Source organism: Colletotrichum graminicola (genome assembly GCF_000149035.1).
Source record: "Colletotrichum graminicola M1.001 genomic scaffold supercont1.17, whole genome shotgun sequence".
NCBI lineage: Eukaryota > Fungi > Ascomycota > Sordariomycetes > Glomerellales > Glomerellaceae > Colletotrichum > Colletotrichum graminicola.
In genome coordinates, this window is record NW_007361021.1 from 545,257 (window position 1) to 561,098 (window position 15,842).

Here is a 15,842-nt window from a genome sequence, read left to right on the forward strand (position 1 = left end):
CGCTAATCCGCCGCCGACCCCGAAACCACGGGCAGCTGACCCGGAACCCCGAATCGGGTGGGCCACGCGGAATGATGCGGGGAAGAGCTCTGCCGGGCCTTTGCTGCCAGGCGGCATTCTTATCGATAACACACCCGGTATCCACCACAGCTAAAGGCTCCATCGTCATTTCGTCCCACTGAAGATCTCCAAAACTCCCTCCCAATTGTCACTTTCCATTGTCCTCCACCGGCCCGACTTTCGACAACTGCTCCAATCCCGCACACTCTCTGGCCCTCCTGCCATTCCCGGGGAAACGAGGGGACTCGAACACGATGAGCCACCAAAGATACCCTTCCCACGACCCCCTAAAGGAGCCACACTCCGTCTCCCTCAAAGTCCTCAGGTAGCTACCTACCTACCCACCCCTACCGCACCTGCGCCCCCTTCGTGATCCCCCTTCCGCTCCCTTCGTAGATCAACAGTGCCTGTATTCTGACCCGTGACCCCTTTGTGAACAACCAGGCTCTCCCGTCCCTCGCTCGTAACCCAGCACCCGATCCGCGCGCCCCTGACTCCCTCCACCGTCCCTGTCGACGCGACCCCAGCCTCCCTCGCATACGACACGACTGGCGCCACGAATCCTGCCCCGTTCATCCTCTCCCCGATCCTCAACCTCCCGCTGAGCTTCGGCTCCGCTTACGTCGGCGAGGTCTTCAGCTGCACCCTATGCGCGAATCATGATGTCCCCGACCCCGCACCCCTTGTTGGTCCGGGGGGGCAGCCCCTCCCCGGCGGCGGCGGTGGCGCCCCGAAGCGCAAAAGCATCCGCGACGTCCGCATCGAGGCGGAAATGAAGACCCCCGGCGCAAACTCGGTCCAGAAGCTCGAGCTCTCCCCGCCCGACCATGCCGCCGCCAACGGCGGCGACGCCAAAGGGACGGACCTCGGCCCGGGCGACACGCTGCAGCGCATCGTCGACTTCGATCTCAAGGAGGAGGGGAACCATGTCCTCGCCGTGACGGTGAGCTACTACGAGGCGACCGAGACCTCGGGCAAGACCCGCACGTTCCGCAAGCTGTACCAGTTCATCTGCAAGTCCTCGCTCATCGTCCGCACCAAGATCGGGCCTCTCGGCGCCTCCGGCGGGCGGCACGGGGGCCGCAGGCGGTGGGCCATGGAGGCGCAGCTCGAGAACTGCTCCGAGGACGTCATACAGCTCGAGAAGGTCGTTCTGGACCTCGTCGACGGGCTGAGCTACACGGACTGCAACTGGGAGGCCGGGGGCGGCGCGCGGCCGGTGCTGCACCCAGGGGAGGTCGAGCAGGTGTGCTTCGTCGTGGAGGAGGCCGAGGGGTCCCCTCGGGCCCAGCCAGGCGAGGACGGCCGGATCATATTTGGCGTCCTTGGCATCGGGTGGAGGGGGGAGATGGGCAACAGGGGCTTCCTTTCCACGGGCAAGCTTGGCGCGAGACACGTCGCCTGAGCGTGATCTTGACAGGCGAGCACTTTTCAAAGCCAGACAAGTTACGGCGGCTTTCCCAAAGGCTCAAGGGGTTAAGGGGTCAAGGGGTCCATTGGCTAAGCGGCAGTGGCATACCGGTGTCAGGAGAACCGTCTGAGCAGGCCGCGCCGTTGTCAGGCTTTAGTCCGATCAGGAAAAGGATATCCGGGGCCGTGCTCGAACTGGAGATCTCTAGATGAGCAGCGGAGGCTGGATTCGCACGTGTTGAAGGCCGACCAAACCACCATTGCCCATAGCTCATTGCCGCATCACGACAGGTGCCGCGCGGGGCAGACCCTTCGCGGTTTGGGGGTGAAGGTAGCCACCGACGAGGAAGCCTCCGAGGAAGGGGAGGCGCTACCGCGTCCAGGGGAACTGGAACCGCGTCTTGGGCGGCTCACATTCATCTTCAGCTAGAGTATGGTCTATGTCCTGAAAGTGTCGAGCCATAACCGTAGCGCAAGTTCCTCCCCCCCCCTCGCGCTTGGGCTGCGCCACCAGGTAGCGCTCTACCCAAGTTGTCATGTCAGAAATTTTGAATATATCCCCTGAGTCTCCCCTATCCGGCCAGAGCCCCCAACAGTGGTTGGTGTGGACAAAACCTCGACAGTCCGTTGCGTATCTACGGCGTCCCGATACTATAGACCGAGGGATCTATTCTCGCTCCATGCCCCCTACCCCCGTTTCCAGAGGGTCGTTCTCCAAATGTCTCTGTGCTTTGCCGGAAGGAAATAGGGGTCGACGCTGTGACGGTATGCTTTTCTTGTCGTTGATGCAGAGGTCTTTGTTATAGGTACTCAAAGTGACATGCTGGGTCACACAAGGACAGGCGAGCAGGGATTCCGCAGCTTTGGTTGCTCTGCTTCCGTTATGTACGATGTACTCCGTTCGGAAGAACCTGCTCCGCATCCTGCATTCACAAATGAATTGGACCAACATGTGGCCTCGCCGTATTCGAGCATCTTTCCTGCTCTGGACAGGCCGGTGTTGGAGATTGATTGAGATGTGGGATGAGATAGTCGTCCGCTTTGGGCGTCTTGCGGCTAATGTAATGAGGAGAGCCACCACCGGATCTCATCTCTTCGACCTAGCACGAGGCCTTCAAGGCACAACCACAAGGAGGGCGGTTTTGGAGAGGCAGCTCAATCTTATTGCTCCGGCCGTGGGCATCCATCCCAACCTCAGTTCTGGGTACAGGACATCCGTACTAGCGTTCCCAATGAGAACGACTGGGGTTCCATACGACGTGCCTTCCTAGCGGCAAACTTTTTTTTTAGGATGATCCAAATCCGGTGTAATGACGAGTTTCTATCGCGTGCAAGGGGCCAGATAAGGCACCTAGGCTAGGCCAGACCATGAAGTGCCAGCTAATATATTTCTGTACGCTACAAAATGCCTAGCGCGCAGGTTGACTCGGTATGCAGGCGAGATCTGAAACAAAGACTTCTTCAGGCTTTGACTGGCTGCAGAAAATAGGAGTCTGCAGTGGCTGACGTTCCCGTCGAGCCGTCCTTGTTCCTGGACCGTTGTGTACAATGTGTCCAAGGTCTGCTGGCCTCTGTGTGCGGGTTTGACGGGAACAACCTTCACAGGCGACCTAGGTTCAAGGGTTGCGCGACTGTTGGCGTATCCGCATGGCTCGTATCTCTATAGAATATCCCAAGAGCTGGCCCGGGGCTCCCAGACGTGATGAATGAGTAAATTGCCATTGTTGCTGTCTCCCGGTGCTGGTTGGTATTTGGGTTTCGGCTGATCGGAAGGGGTTCGTGATGGGCTGGCTCTAGGGAGGATTACAGCCAGTGAGCACCAAGCACGCACCGAATCACCCACAGACGATTGAAGCTGTGCGCCGATCCTTGCCCGCCATGTTCGGAATCTCGGGCCCACGGTCAGGCATAAACCCTCAGCCTACTAAGAATGAGATGATCTTACATATGTAGTATATCCTCTGTGCGTGTCCAAAATCGGTGCGGTTCGCTCTGAGCCGCCGTGGCCGATTCTGGCAGCCATCCACGGTCATGTCCGACATAGGCGTCGGCGCGCGGCGGATGAAGACCCATTCAGGGTAATGGGACCAGGACACATTTCCATCGACGACATTCTGAAACATGTAAATGCATGGTAAGGTGGGTGCTCCCTTAGTTACTCACTTATGGCAGCTGCGAGGCATGCAACTTGGCAAGCAGTTACGCCTGAAGGAGGATTTTTGATAGAGGCCGGCTCGAGGCAAGGTGCATAGGACGACGGGGCGAGGAGTGCTTGGAAGCGGAGCGATGGTGGAATGCAGGCCGCCTTAGTTGAATCTTGCTGCTGGTTTGCTCTTCTGCCCCAGTTTCGCGCGTCCGTTCGTATTCATTGAAATACCTTGCGTGTCAAAAGAGCCTGCCTGATGTACTGCAGCCGGTCGACCCCGTGGGTTGCTTCTCAGAGCTGTGAGAGGGCAATGAGACTTTACCCACAGACGGAAAGGGTGTGAAGCATGAGCCAGACAACCCCTGGGCAACTTGCATGGTTGGCTGGCTGACTTTTGTGGTGGATGGGTGAGTCAACTAGGTTGGCAAAGACTCTCACCATGGTCTTGGCCGTGGTAGTCGGATGAACATGCGGATCTCGACAATTTGTGTTAAGAATCGTTCGTGGGAGTGAGGGTACCTGTAAGTTGTATGAACCATCATCATTATCACCATCGACATACCATAGTAGGTAGCGGGACAGGCGCGCTGACAAGGAAGTTTAGCATTGAACAGAATCAGTGTGGACGAGGAGCGGCCCAGGGGAGAGAACAAGGATCTCAATTCACTTGACAACCATGAGGATGGGATACGACGTCTGGTGGAGATGGCCCACCCATAACGAATGGTACCACCGCAGCATGCAAGGATCGTTGTTTTTTGGGTGGTTTTTGTTCCGAAAGTGTTTGAATCGGGGATGAATCAAACACCGACCGGTGCGCGGCATCTCAGTCCTCACAAGCTGCAGCATGAGGTAATGGTTGCCAGTAACCGTCCTCGTTGAATGAAGCGAACGGGCATCAGCTAGAGACCCTGGGTTTTGTGGATGAGGGACGGTCGTCCGCATCCGTGGTTTTGTTATCATTTGGTGCGTTAAGAAGAGTGTTGCGAGATGGGAGGAGGCGTGTATGGCTGGCTGTACGCATTCAGTCACAAACGCAGTGCTGGGATTTGTTGCCTCGTGGTGGAATGTTTCTTACACGTGCGTTTCTGGAGAAAGAGGCGTGGGATACTGGTGTGTCTGCATGACAGGCGCAGTCGCCGTTGCATGCTAGCGCTGAGTATGAATGGCTCATAAGTCAGATCCCCCTCTCATTGGAGCAGGCGCCTAGGACTTCGTGGAGACAATGGGGACGCGAAATGCTCAAAACTAGCGGGCCGGGGTCGGGAAAGAAAGTGAGAGCTGACAGATGAGAGATGAGAATTCTGGGAGGCAAGGAGAGGATGCCCCGGCAGCTACCAGGCTACCTACCTAGGCAGCTAGGCAAGTACTGATATGTACATTATGCCACGCCGGGCGTTTGGCAGAATCAAACGACGAGTAAGGGGAGAGAGCGAAGTGCTATAGTAGAGTACAATGCACACACCTCGGTGGGAAGTGAGTGGGCTTGGAGCTGAAAAAAGATGATAGATCTCCGAGCCCTTGGCTCGGAGAGGAGCGAGAGTGGATGCTGGAGGAGGAGGGTGGTGGGTGTCACTCCAGCACTCTCGTGGACCAAGTTCACGCCAGAAAGGGTCTTTTTGTACAGATCAGACTACTCCGTATCCGTACACTACCTCCTAATGGGCATAATCTATGGATGAACAATTATGGGTGAAGTGGGTCCCTGCGGAAGCCCAATCATGATGGTCCTGAGATGATCGACAGGCAACTGCCCACGACGGTATGAATAGTCCAGGGGGGAGGGATGCTCAGGCCCAAATTGTCGTCGCCTGTCTAAGGGTGGAGGGTTGCTAGCCAGCTAGGCTCTCCCTGGCAACGCTAGCTCACGGCCTAGAAGGGGGCTTGCTCCCAAGTGCGGTCTTCACGCTTCACCAACCTGCGCATGCCTTATCCGTGTGTTCATAGCCACGATCCGTACGTAGTTTACTTACTACTACGTACATGACCTGCAAGGGGGTGGAAGAGACAAGGAGATATTTTCTGTAGGAGCTTATTGCATGACTTTAATCGATTGCAGCTCAGACGGAAAGAAAGACTCCAATAAGAGAGACGGAGAGAGAGAGAGAGAGAGAGAGAGAGAGAGAGAGAGAGAACCAAGAGGAAGGAGGTGAAAATCAAGGACGCCATGGATAGGTAGATAGATGGTCAATGTCCTGGTGGAGGGTCAAGAACAATAGAGAAACGTTGTTGACACGGCCAGCTAGTAGGAAGACGCGAGACACGTAACGGTTATTGAGAGACATATCTTCGATGGAGTCTTACTGCAGGTGTCATTCCTTCTTCCCGCCTTCCTGAGATCTCGCGTAGGGGGAAAGAGAGTAAAACAAGTCGGTGTGAAACACACCAATTAGTTATCCGTCACCTTGACCCAACAAGGGCGGGGGATTAACCTGACATATACACCAATCCAGTCTGGCATGTCTTATCTACATAGTCCATCCACGTAGGGCATATCAGAGACACAACCGCGAGTAGAAACCATGATGTAGTACGGATACCTATATACGGATACTGACGAGATGCTTGGCGAAATCCAGTGCAGTATGATACTTGGCACAGCATGCGGGTGATGGCAGGTGGTATGGTATATACCACCACACTGCAGCGTACCGAGGTTCGATATGTCACGTCAAACAGCCTTGTGCTCAAGGTGTGAATGGCTACATAGTTGGTATGCTACTAGGTACTGTATGTAGAGCATGGCTAGGGGTACCTGACCATGGCGCATTGAAATGCACGGGTGTGGTTCACACCATCAAAAACGCGTCTTCTATACAGCAGTAGGTAGTAAATTGGTGGGATGACCCAGTCGGGCCCCGATATTTGGTCTCGAGCTTCCCTGCAACATTTTGCATTGTGACCCCCTTGGCTGTTGCGCATCACAATCCTGGACACTCACTCCCCAGTGTCACTCTCACTTTCCTCAGAGTGGTGACTAACCCCAGTCGCATTCGCACGCTGTCACATACGCCTGCAAGTGGCAGCATTGCGCATGTTGGGCACGATACTGTGGTGAGAGCGAGAGAGGAAAGAGAGAGGGACACAGAGAGGGTCACAGAGAGGGACAGAGAGAGAGAGAGAGAGGCTCCTCTCGGTCCACTGTGCTGCCCGCCTGGCGTTCCGTATCAATCAATCCCCACCCCCTCCCACACCACCACCACCACCACCACCACCGCCATCACCATCACCATACTATGTAACCACAGTTTAGCGTCTATAACTCACACCCCCCTTCGCAGACCGCACACCACCTCCTCCCCTCTACGGACAGGTAACGCCAACAGGCGACGAGCTAATGAAGGGGCCTGAAGGGCTGGTGCTTGCCCTTTTTCTCTCTGGCGCTGAGCCCGATCACCACCCTAGTTTCCCATTGCGTCCCAAACTGTCCCTCCCACGGCTGTTGTTGTTAGATGCCCGCCGTCGCCTTCCACTTTGCGCCTGTGCCTGAGCCGGAACTACCATCCGTACCTGCCTCTCGTGCATGTCTGTCTATCGACCTGCTTCCCATTCTACGAATAGAATACAAGGGAGAACGAACGGCTATGCCGCCAGGGGAATAAGATAACAAAAAAAGAATAACCGCTGGCGCGTGGCTTTCTGGTACCTGACCGGGCCAGTTCCTGTTTCTCTATCTTGCCTCTGTCTCTCTCGCTTTTCTTTTCTTTTCTTTTCTGCTTTACTCTCTCTTCATCTCCATCCAACGACTCGTTCCGCAGCCCGTCGCCACGAAATCTCCTCTTTGTTGCTTTTCTTTTCTTTTTTCTCTTGGGAGGCTCTGCGTCTGTTCGTCCGTCACTGCCGAAAAAACGAAGGGGGGAGGGAGAAAGTTTGTGTCACCGAGAGATTGACGCGAGGGGAGGAAAACAAGACAACATCCCCTCTGTCTCGTTTGCCGTCGTTATCTTTGACCAAGTCGCCACGGCCAACCTAAACCTGGACCACTTGAACCAGAGCCTGCCTGGTTCTGGCACCAACCTCGTTCGATCTGGCTGATTGACGCCTTATCACTCCTCGCCTCTCACTTCCACCTTTCCACAACCTCCAACGTCCGCAGTCTTCGTCACTCCTTTGGCGGCTTCCTGTTCTTCCTGTTATTGATTCGCTCTTCGACCTTGACTCAAACTGTCTTCGCCTGCTTCATCTAACCTACCCTGCACACTTGCTTAACTGCCTCTTTCCTTCACTACGCGAGCCCCATCACTGGACATCACACCTCCGCGCTACCTTCCAGGAGCCCAACCTCAAATCATCTTCACCTTTGGTTGCTCTCCACCTAGCAACCCAACGCAACAGCGTTGCTTTCCGCCCCCGATCCGGTTCGATCCTTTACCTCCGGCTTCCTTGCTTCACCTGCTCCCTTGGCTCCGCTGCTGGTGTCTTCGCTGTCGCTGGCCGAGAAGCAGTCGCATTTTTCCCTGGTTCGTGCGCTCACCGCCTTCTGTTCCCCCTCCTCTTCTCCAGTCCCGGATGGAGACCTCGACAGGAGTCCGTAGCTAAACGAGCCGATTCCTTTACAGTCATCGCCTGAGACTTTTTTTCCCTAAGGACCTCCCGGATCCCGGCCCTCAACCCCTGCCCTGTCGCCGCCCACCGCACCGCAGCGAATTGTACCTCAAAGTACCACCCCTAGTCCGACCTGACCAGTCAACTTACCAAAGGACCCCGAGACCCTCTCGCGATTAAAAGCCAGGGCCAGCCCCCCTCGCGAGAGCAAAGAGACGTTGGGAGGGAATAAAAAATCCTCGCCGGCCAAGACAACATCGCTCAATCGCCAATCCGGCTGGTCACCAGCAAGTGACATGTCATGGACAGCTCCTCGACGCCGCTCGCCGACTATTTCTGGATCGCTGGCGTAGAGTCTATATCCTACAAGGACTCTACCCCGCAGCCCCCCCCCTCCAACCTCGAGTCCACCATCGCCGAGGACAGCGAATATGAGGAGAGCGATGCCGACGTAAATGCAACCCCGAGCAAGCGAGTGGCTCGTCATTCGAGCGTCGGCCGTCATTCCAGGCAGAACTCGGGCGGCCGCATCTCCAACGGTCGGTTTTCCATCCACACCTTGGACGAAGTCGACGGGAACACGCGAAGCAACCGGAGCAGCGCCACTATTCGTCCCTCTCACTCAAGCCAGATCAACGGCTCCTCCGGCGGTGGCTCCGGCGGTAATGGTCTCAATATTTTCAATGGCCTACCCAGCCTGAATGGCATGGACGCCGAAGGGCAGTTCATCGAGGGGTTCGACTTTGACAAGGCCCTATTCAAGTTTGCTGCCGAACGGGAAAACTTCCTCGAGGACCTGTCCTTCAGTGCTGGTGCCAGAACACAAGCCCGACCTCCCATGGTCAACCCGAGAGCCGAGCGCATCAAAGCCGACGAGGGCGACATGAGCGGCCGGCGAAGCCCGTTACGCAGCATCGAGAGAAGCATCAAGGGCAGCATTCGTCGCAAAATGAGCTTCCGAGACATGAATAGCATGCGCAAACAGCCCACCACTCCTCGAGCAAGCACGCCGGGAGCCGGTACAATTCCCCGCCAAGGTCCATCACCCTCCTCCGTAACGCAATCCTCAAGTCCTTTCCGGTCAACTAACTCCCTAGCTCCAGCTTCTGTTAGGACTGCTAAGCGCTTGAGCAACTACAACTCGGTCATCCCTCCCCCAGAGCCCCTAAACACGGACCCAGACATGCATCCCCTCAAGAGACGTTTCGAGCCCGTGCTGTTGGACAGATATCCTGCCAAGGACGCAACAGACGAAATCAGCCGTCGTGGCAAGTTTCCGGACTACGTACCCATGTTTGCTTTCCCGAACGACATCCAGATCGTCTCCTCAGACGAGCGCCCTCGTTCCACGTGGCACGGTTTCACCATGACCTCGGACGATAATTCCAAGATCTACGGCATCACCATTATAATCTGGACTGCCCTGACGTCCGAGGTTGCGGATGAGGTTGAACAGAAGTGTGAGCAGTGGCGGCAGGGCCACATGTCCAATGAGGAGCGGGAGCTGGCCGCCAGTCTAGGTGTGCGACTGGCAGCCGAGCGTGCTCACCTCTCTCAGCTCCTTGCAAAGCTCCCCACAATCCCCTCGGGATCCTCCGCTCGAGACACTCTCGACGATCAGATCAGCACCGTGGAGGAGAAGATCAGTCTCATGACAGAAATGTTGAGACCGCTGCGGCATGGTGCCGCATCCAAGATCGACGGCTTGACTGCCGGAGAGAGTGGGTTGTGGGCACCCAGGGCCTACGGTATCTTGGGAAGAGACCCCACGAGAATGACGTTCTGGAAAGAGTGGCTGCGAGCCGTTGTCGTGCCAATGACCGATGGCGCTGTGCTTCGAGTGCCCCCTAGCTCACCCAAGGTTGGCCGCTGGCAACCTCTCGAGCGGTATGTCGTCAACCTCTGCACCGAGGCGTTTAGCCCGCTGGGCTCCAAAACACAGGTCGAGCTGGGCGTGAGGGAGCTGCGGCTGTACTGTCGAAAGGAGGCCATCAACGAGATCCCAGGATCAAGGACCATTGACATCTACGCCTTGTTCAGGTGCCTGTCCATTGAGAATATCGTTGCCCTGTTCGAGTATGCCATGTCGGAGTCTCGCATCATCTTCATGTCCTCCCACACCGGCATGCTCCATCTGGCATGCCATGCACTGGCCAGCCTGTTGTATCCCCTTAAGTGGGCGAGCATCTTCATCCCCGTGCTTCCCGCACGTCTCATCTCCGCGTTGGAGGCGCCTTGCCCATACATCGTCGGTATCGAGCGACGCTATGAGAAGATCGAGCTGCCGGACGACGATTATGTGTTGGTCGACCTGGACATGGATACGATCGACGCTACTGCGCAACCTGTCCGCCTGCCGCGGCAGCACCGCCGCAAGCTCATCTCCCTCTTGCACGTGGCTGCCCCGCATCATATTCGGTATGGAGTGACTACCGGTCCTCCGCCATACGCGATGGAGTCGTACCCATATGATGCCTTTTCGGTCGAGAACGATACGTTGTTCAACTCTAGTGTCACCTCTAGTTCCCTCGGCAAATGGGTCACGCAGAACTCCTCATCGTTTGGGGAGCCGGATCCGCCGAACTCGGTGCGACCCCCGATCTTCAATGCCTTCCTGCATTCAAAGGCAGGCGACCACAGCAAGTCGGACCGCCCCGGTACCAGCAAGTCCGGCAAAACGAGCCCGCAGTCGTCTGTTTCGCCGATTTCCATGAACTTCCCGCCAATGCCGACTACGCCAGTATCCCGAAGCGACTCTGGTTTCGCCCAAACACTGAGGGAGAAGAAATCAGGTCACTTTGACGAAAAGTCTCGTCGCAGCTCATCCTTCGGAATGGATAAGCACCCGCCGCTGCACCGGCCCAGCTTGCCTTTCCTGAACGGCCACAATCCTAGCATGTCGTTGTCCGCCGTGTCAGTCGACTCGCAGTCTTCGTACGGAGGCTACACGCCTGGCTATGCCCCGTCGGCCTATGCCCAGTCCACACTGGCAGCATCGACCATCATGCCCAACATGCTGGTCCAGCCCGTGCGAAATACCGATACCATGGTTTGGGTTGAGGGCCACTGCTTCAATTGGATCCCTCACGATATGTCGTCCACCTGTTCGATCTGCGACGATAAATCCGAGGGAGATGGCATATACCAGTGCTCCCACTGCAATGGCTATGCTCACAACCGCTGCCTCGGACAAGTTTCTGTGGTATGCAAGGAAGCGTTCCACTCGGATCGTGTTCGGGCCTCCTTTGTCCGGTGTCTCGCCAGCTTGCTGTACACTTACAGGAAGCACCTCGGCCGTCCTACCCGGGAGCAAAAGAGCAATGGTCAGCACTACTCCTTCGACATGAATGGTTACATCAAGAGTCTACCGTATGACCAACAGGAGTATGCTACGATGTTGAGAGATACTCAAGGTGAGAGTTGTCTGGTAATCTCTGTTCTTTCATTTCATGCTAACTTGCGCCAGCTTTCAACGAATTCATTCACGAGCGAGAGACTCAGTTGGCCACTGACTCTTCGATTCGTCTTTTTGATGAGATCATTATGGCGAAGAAGGCTCGTGGCCGGCCGGGGCTCTCGACGGGATTTTCGCGTCTGTCAACCATCCGCATGTCGCATGGCGCATCGAGCAACGCGTCGGGCTTTGCTGCGCCGTCAAAGCTCAAGATACCCACTTACCTGGGCGACACCTCTGACCACATGTGGCGGACGGCTTCGGTGCCTGTTCCCAGCGCCAAATTTCCCGGCGAGTACCACACCGTGGTCACCCGGACTCCCACCAAGCTGGATCCCAGTCTCATGAGAGAGCCTCGGGCGATCCAGGGCGTCCCTCGGGCAGAGCAACGGACACGAGGTCTCATCCGGAAGCAAGTTCCCAGCATGGTTGGCAGTCCACCCAAATTTTGAACCGACGATGACAACTGTCGGCACAACACCGGGCCATGATTCGACGACCATTTCCCATTCTGCTTTCCTGCACTGTACTATAGGGAGACTGTGTGTTAGCAAACGGCGGGAGGCAGAACTGTACAAAACCACTTCGGCATAAGGGAGGAGTCTGGGGGTAAAAAGGGGGCCAGGAGGTCCTCATTAGAAGCCGTCTTTTCTGTCAATTCTTTTTTAGATTCCACTTGTGAGCAGGGATTTGGATTTTCTATAGCCATTTCCGGATAATCGCATTGTTGTCGAGCAGGAAGTGCAAACTAGCAAGCAAACCATTAGAGAAGGGCATCAGTGAGCGAGAGGAAATGTTCAATTATGGCGAGGCTTGACTGGTCGTCAAGTCACACACACTGGCCTATTTGTAGCCACAACGCTGTTAGGTCTTTTTCGTTCGGTCTTCTGCGCGCCAGATTAGATTAAAGAGGTGAAGAGGAAACGAAATAAACATCATAGGCCCCTCCCCGAGGTATTGGGATGGTCAACTTCAGCCGCGCGCATCTGCACACTGTGATCTGACGTTGTTTTGTGACACAGGGTTCGAGACCATCGGGCGGTTGGCTCATAGGATGCGAGTTTCTATTCAAGCGGATGGGGGGCAAACGACTACATGCTGGTTCTCCTGGTTGACTTCTCTTGGTCCCTTCTCTCGGTCCTTTCTCTTAAGCTGCCCCAACCCCCCCAAGCACAAACCGTGCTCTCAGCTCTTCCCTGACCCCAGGGCAAATGTGGTTTCCTCTCCTGTGTCCATCTCACAATCCATGATTTCATTTCACGGCTCCATGGATAGGGGGGGGGACAAAGGCCTACAAAAAAAATAATGAAAAAATAGGAAAAGGGTCTGGGGGCAAGCTCTTTGATATCTTTCTTCACGACCTGCCGCGTTCTTCCCTCATGCTCTCCCATCGTTTCTCCGTCCTTCGGGCGGCCAAAACTTAGGCGAACTCGTCCTCGGGCTCCTCAATGGCGTTCTTGACGCGGACAAGCATCGTCGTCTTCCACTTGTCCAGCTTGCTGACCTGGTCATACTGGAAAAGCTTGTCGGTGAACTCCTCCTGGTTGCCGCCTTCGACGGCAGCGAGCAGGTCGTTAAGGAGCATGGCCTCGCGCTGCTGGGCAAAGCCGGGGTCCATATCGGTGTACTTCTCGACAGCGCGGCGGGCGGCCACCATGTCGCCCGTGGCGAGGTGGCAGATGCCCGCGCGAAGGAAGTAGTCCTTGACCGAGTATTTCATCAGGTTGTTGTTGATGGACACAGCAGCCACCTTTTCGTAGTTCTCAATGGCCTTGTAGTAGTCACCCTCGAGGGAGGCCACGTCGGCGACCTTGAGCCAGAGCTTGTTTGCGAGACTAGTGTTACATGGTCAGTGGCGATTTCGCGGATAACGCTTTGATCTTTGTGTCCGGGGGAGGGAGAGAGTGTATGTGTGTGCCAGAGAGGCAGGTCGACTTACGCAGCAGCGTTATCACCCTCGTACCACCCCGCCGCGGCCTCATAGCTCTCGAGCGCGCGCTTCGAGTCGCCGAGCTCCGTCTCAAACAGCTCGCCGAGCGCCTCTTTGTGGCCGGCCGCGCGGCGGAAGTTGCCCTTGGCGCAGTATTGGTTCACAGCGACGTCGAGGCAGCGCACCGCCGCCTCCGGGTCGTCCTTGCGGTAGGCCTTGAAGGCGTCGACGAGCGTGTTGGCGGCGTCGTCGGGCTCCTTGAGGTTGTTGGTCTGTACTTGAGCTGCCTTCTCGAAGGCTTGGCCTGCTTCGCGATCTGGCGGGAGAGTTTGCCACTGGTCAGCCAAGGCGTTTATAGAGGAGGGTCATAGGAGAGGCATGGTGGTGAAAATGGGAGTCTGAGCGAACAATAAGGTCGCGGGGAGAGACTGACTGAGCTTCTGCATCTTGAAGGCGTTGGCGGCCTGAATGTACAGGTCCGCGGCATTCTGGTATTTATCCTCACGACCGCCGAAGAAGCTGAAGCCACCGCCGGCGCTCGAGAGCGTCTTGTCTGCCTATGCGACCGCGAACTCGTCAGCAAAGTTGCGACACGTTGCAACCAATTTCTCGAGCCTCCGCATGGCGCCCTACAGTCCCACAGTCTGGGAACATACCAGGGAGATAGATAAAAAGAGAAGTGCCAAAAAGTCGGCATAGTAGTCTATCAACACACCTTTTGCAGCAGAGCGCGAGGGTCCTGAGCCATGGTTTCGGAATTGAATCAAGCACACCGGAATTCTATGGCTGTGGATCTCGTTCGGTATTCGGAAAGGATTACTTTCGAAGTGGTGGATGTTTCGTCGGTACGCCGTCGGGTTATCAGAGACTTTGATACGTACGTGTCGTAACGGAGAGGACAGGTCGCGATTATTCGGGAGAGCGGTGGTGGGATTATGGTCGTTGGTGGCATCAAGGTGTAGCAGCGCAACGGAAGTGACTTTCAGGCGAACATGCACCACACCCGCCCACTTCGGGCGGGCTTGCTCCTGCCGCTAACTCCCAATGACGTTGGGGGGGGGGGTCTTTGTCGCTGTGGCTTAGCTGAGACTCGTGGCTTTGCGCGCCTGCTAGCTTTAGCTAATCCGCTGCCACTCCGAAATATATCAATCTAAACGTACTTATATTCCTGACCCTACATCTATCCCTAATTTATCCCTAATATGACTGACCCCTAATCCTAATATAAACCCTTAAATCTGCTCTCAATAACTCTGCGTGACAGATTATTCCTATATTTCTTGGTAGAGTCTCTGCATGGATTGAAGGAAACTGGTATGTTAGTGAGGGAAATGGATTAGCCAGAGCTGGCAATGTGGTATCACCGCTCTTGTAAATCCCAGTGACACACTCAAGGTTCTTTGGTGGAATGGCGCTGCAGTGAGCACCCTGATTCGCTGGTACCTGTCCTCCGACCTTGGGTACCGCTCTGCAGCTTATTGTACCCCGTACGTTGCAGGGAAAAAGAGGATAGCAAGGGTTCAAGCTCCAAATTAATTCCCCAGCCGAAGCTTCCAACTTCAACTACAACTCCGTTCTCACATTCTGACTGCGACTTCTTCAATCCTTTGTCAATTTCCCCAAAGACAGCATACACGGACACCCAAATAGCCGACTTCTGGAAGCAGTCAAGATGCGCCCCGTCTGCAGGCGCTGCAGCGCCCTTCTTCGACAGGCCCGACGATTCACGTCCTCTTCCGCCCGACCCTCAATATCCAACTCCGCGTCGGCGCTCCTCTCGAAACCGGTGTGGTCCGTCGCGTCCCTTCTCCCGCCTGGTTCGAAAGCCGATGCCCCCCCGAATTCTACAGAAGAACCAATCTCTCGTGTCAAGTTGCATCACCTCCTCCGTCTATCCGCCCTCCCACTCCCGGAATCTGAAGCTGAAGAGTCTGCGATGCTGCGCACACTACATTCGCAACTGCACTTTGTGCGCGACGTCCAGAGCGTAGACACAACGGGAGTCGAGCCGTTGCGCTCGCTGCGCGATGAGACAACTGAAGGTGTCGCAGAGGCGGCAATTGGACTCCAAGAGTTGCAAGACGCTTTGGGCAAGGAGATCCGTTTCGGCCATAAAAAGCGACCTAAGAGACTGCGTGGAGAAAAAGTCGACACCAAGGGCGTTGAAGACTGGGATCCTCTCAAGACAGCATCTAGAACGGCTGGGAAGTACTTCATTGTTCAGAGCAGAAAGGAGGTATCATGATACCCGGTAAGAACCAGCATATTTGATAGACAAGTTCCTTTCCATTTCTCGT

At 55.7% G+C, this 15,842-nt stretch overlaps 4 protein-coding genes across 4 annotated transcripts; 3 read left to right on the forward strand and 1 right to left on the reverse strand.

Annotated features, from left to right (window-relative positions):
• Positions 1–314: 314 nt before the first annotated feature.
• On the forward strand, positions 315–1,465 carry GLRG_05218 (uncharacterized protein; the record flags this gene model as incomplete). The annotated part of the gene is made up of 2 exons (XM_008095903.1): positions 315–385; positions 505–1,465. 2 exons carry the CDS (start codon positions 315–317, stop codon positions 1,463–1,465), a joined length of 1,032 nt encoding a protein of 343 aa, XP_008094094.1.
• A 6,997-nt stretch (positions 1,466–8,462) lies between these two features.
• GLRG_05219 (DENN domain-containing protein) lies at positions 8,463–12,067 on the forward strand (the record flags this gene model as incomplete). Its single annotated transcript, XM_008095904.1, has 3 exons — positions 8,463–9,180; positions 9,265–11,574; positions 11,628–12,067. The coding sequence occupies 3 exons, from the start codon at positions 8,463–8,465 to the stop codon at positions 12,065–12,067; spliced, it is 3,468 nt and encodes a 1,155-aa protein (XP_008094095.1).
• Positions 12,068–13,035: 968 nt separating this feature from the next.
• GLRG_05220 (alpha-soluble NSF attachment protein) lies at positions 13,036–14,293 on the reverse strand (the record flags this gene model as incomplete). The annotated part of the gene is made up of 4 exons (XM_008095905.1): positions 13,036–13,450; positions 13,555–13,861; positions 13,979–14,102; positions 14,261–14,293. 4 exons carry the CDS (start codon positions 14,291–14,293, stop codon positions 13,036–13,038), a joined length of 879 nt encoding a protein of 292 aa, XP_008094096.1.
• A 924-nt stretch (positions 14,294–15,217) lies between these two features.
• GLRG_05221 (uncharacterized protein) lies at positions 15,218–15,790 on the forward strand (the record flags this gene model as incomplete). The annotated part of the gene is made up of 1 exon (XM_008095906.1): positions 15,218–15,790. One exon carries the CDS (start codon positions 15,218–15,220, stop codon positions 15,788–15,790), a length of 573 nt encoding a protein of 190 aa, XP_008094097.1.
• Positions 15,791–15,842: the final 52 nt, after the last annotated feature.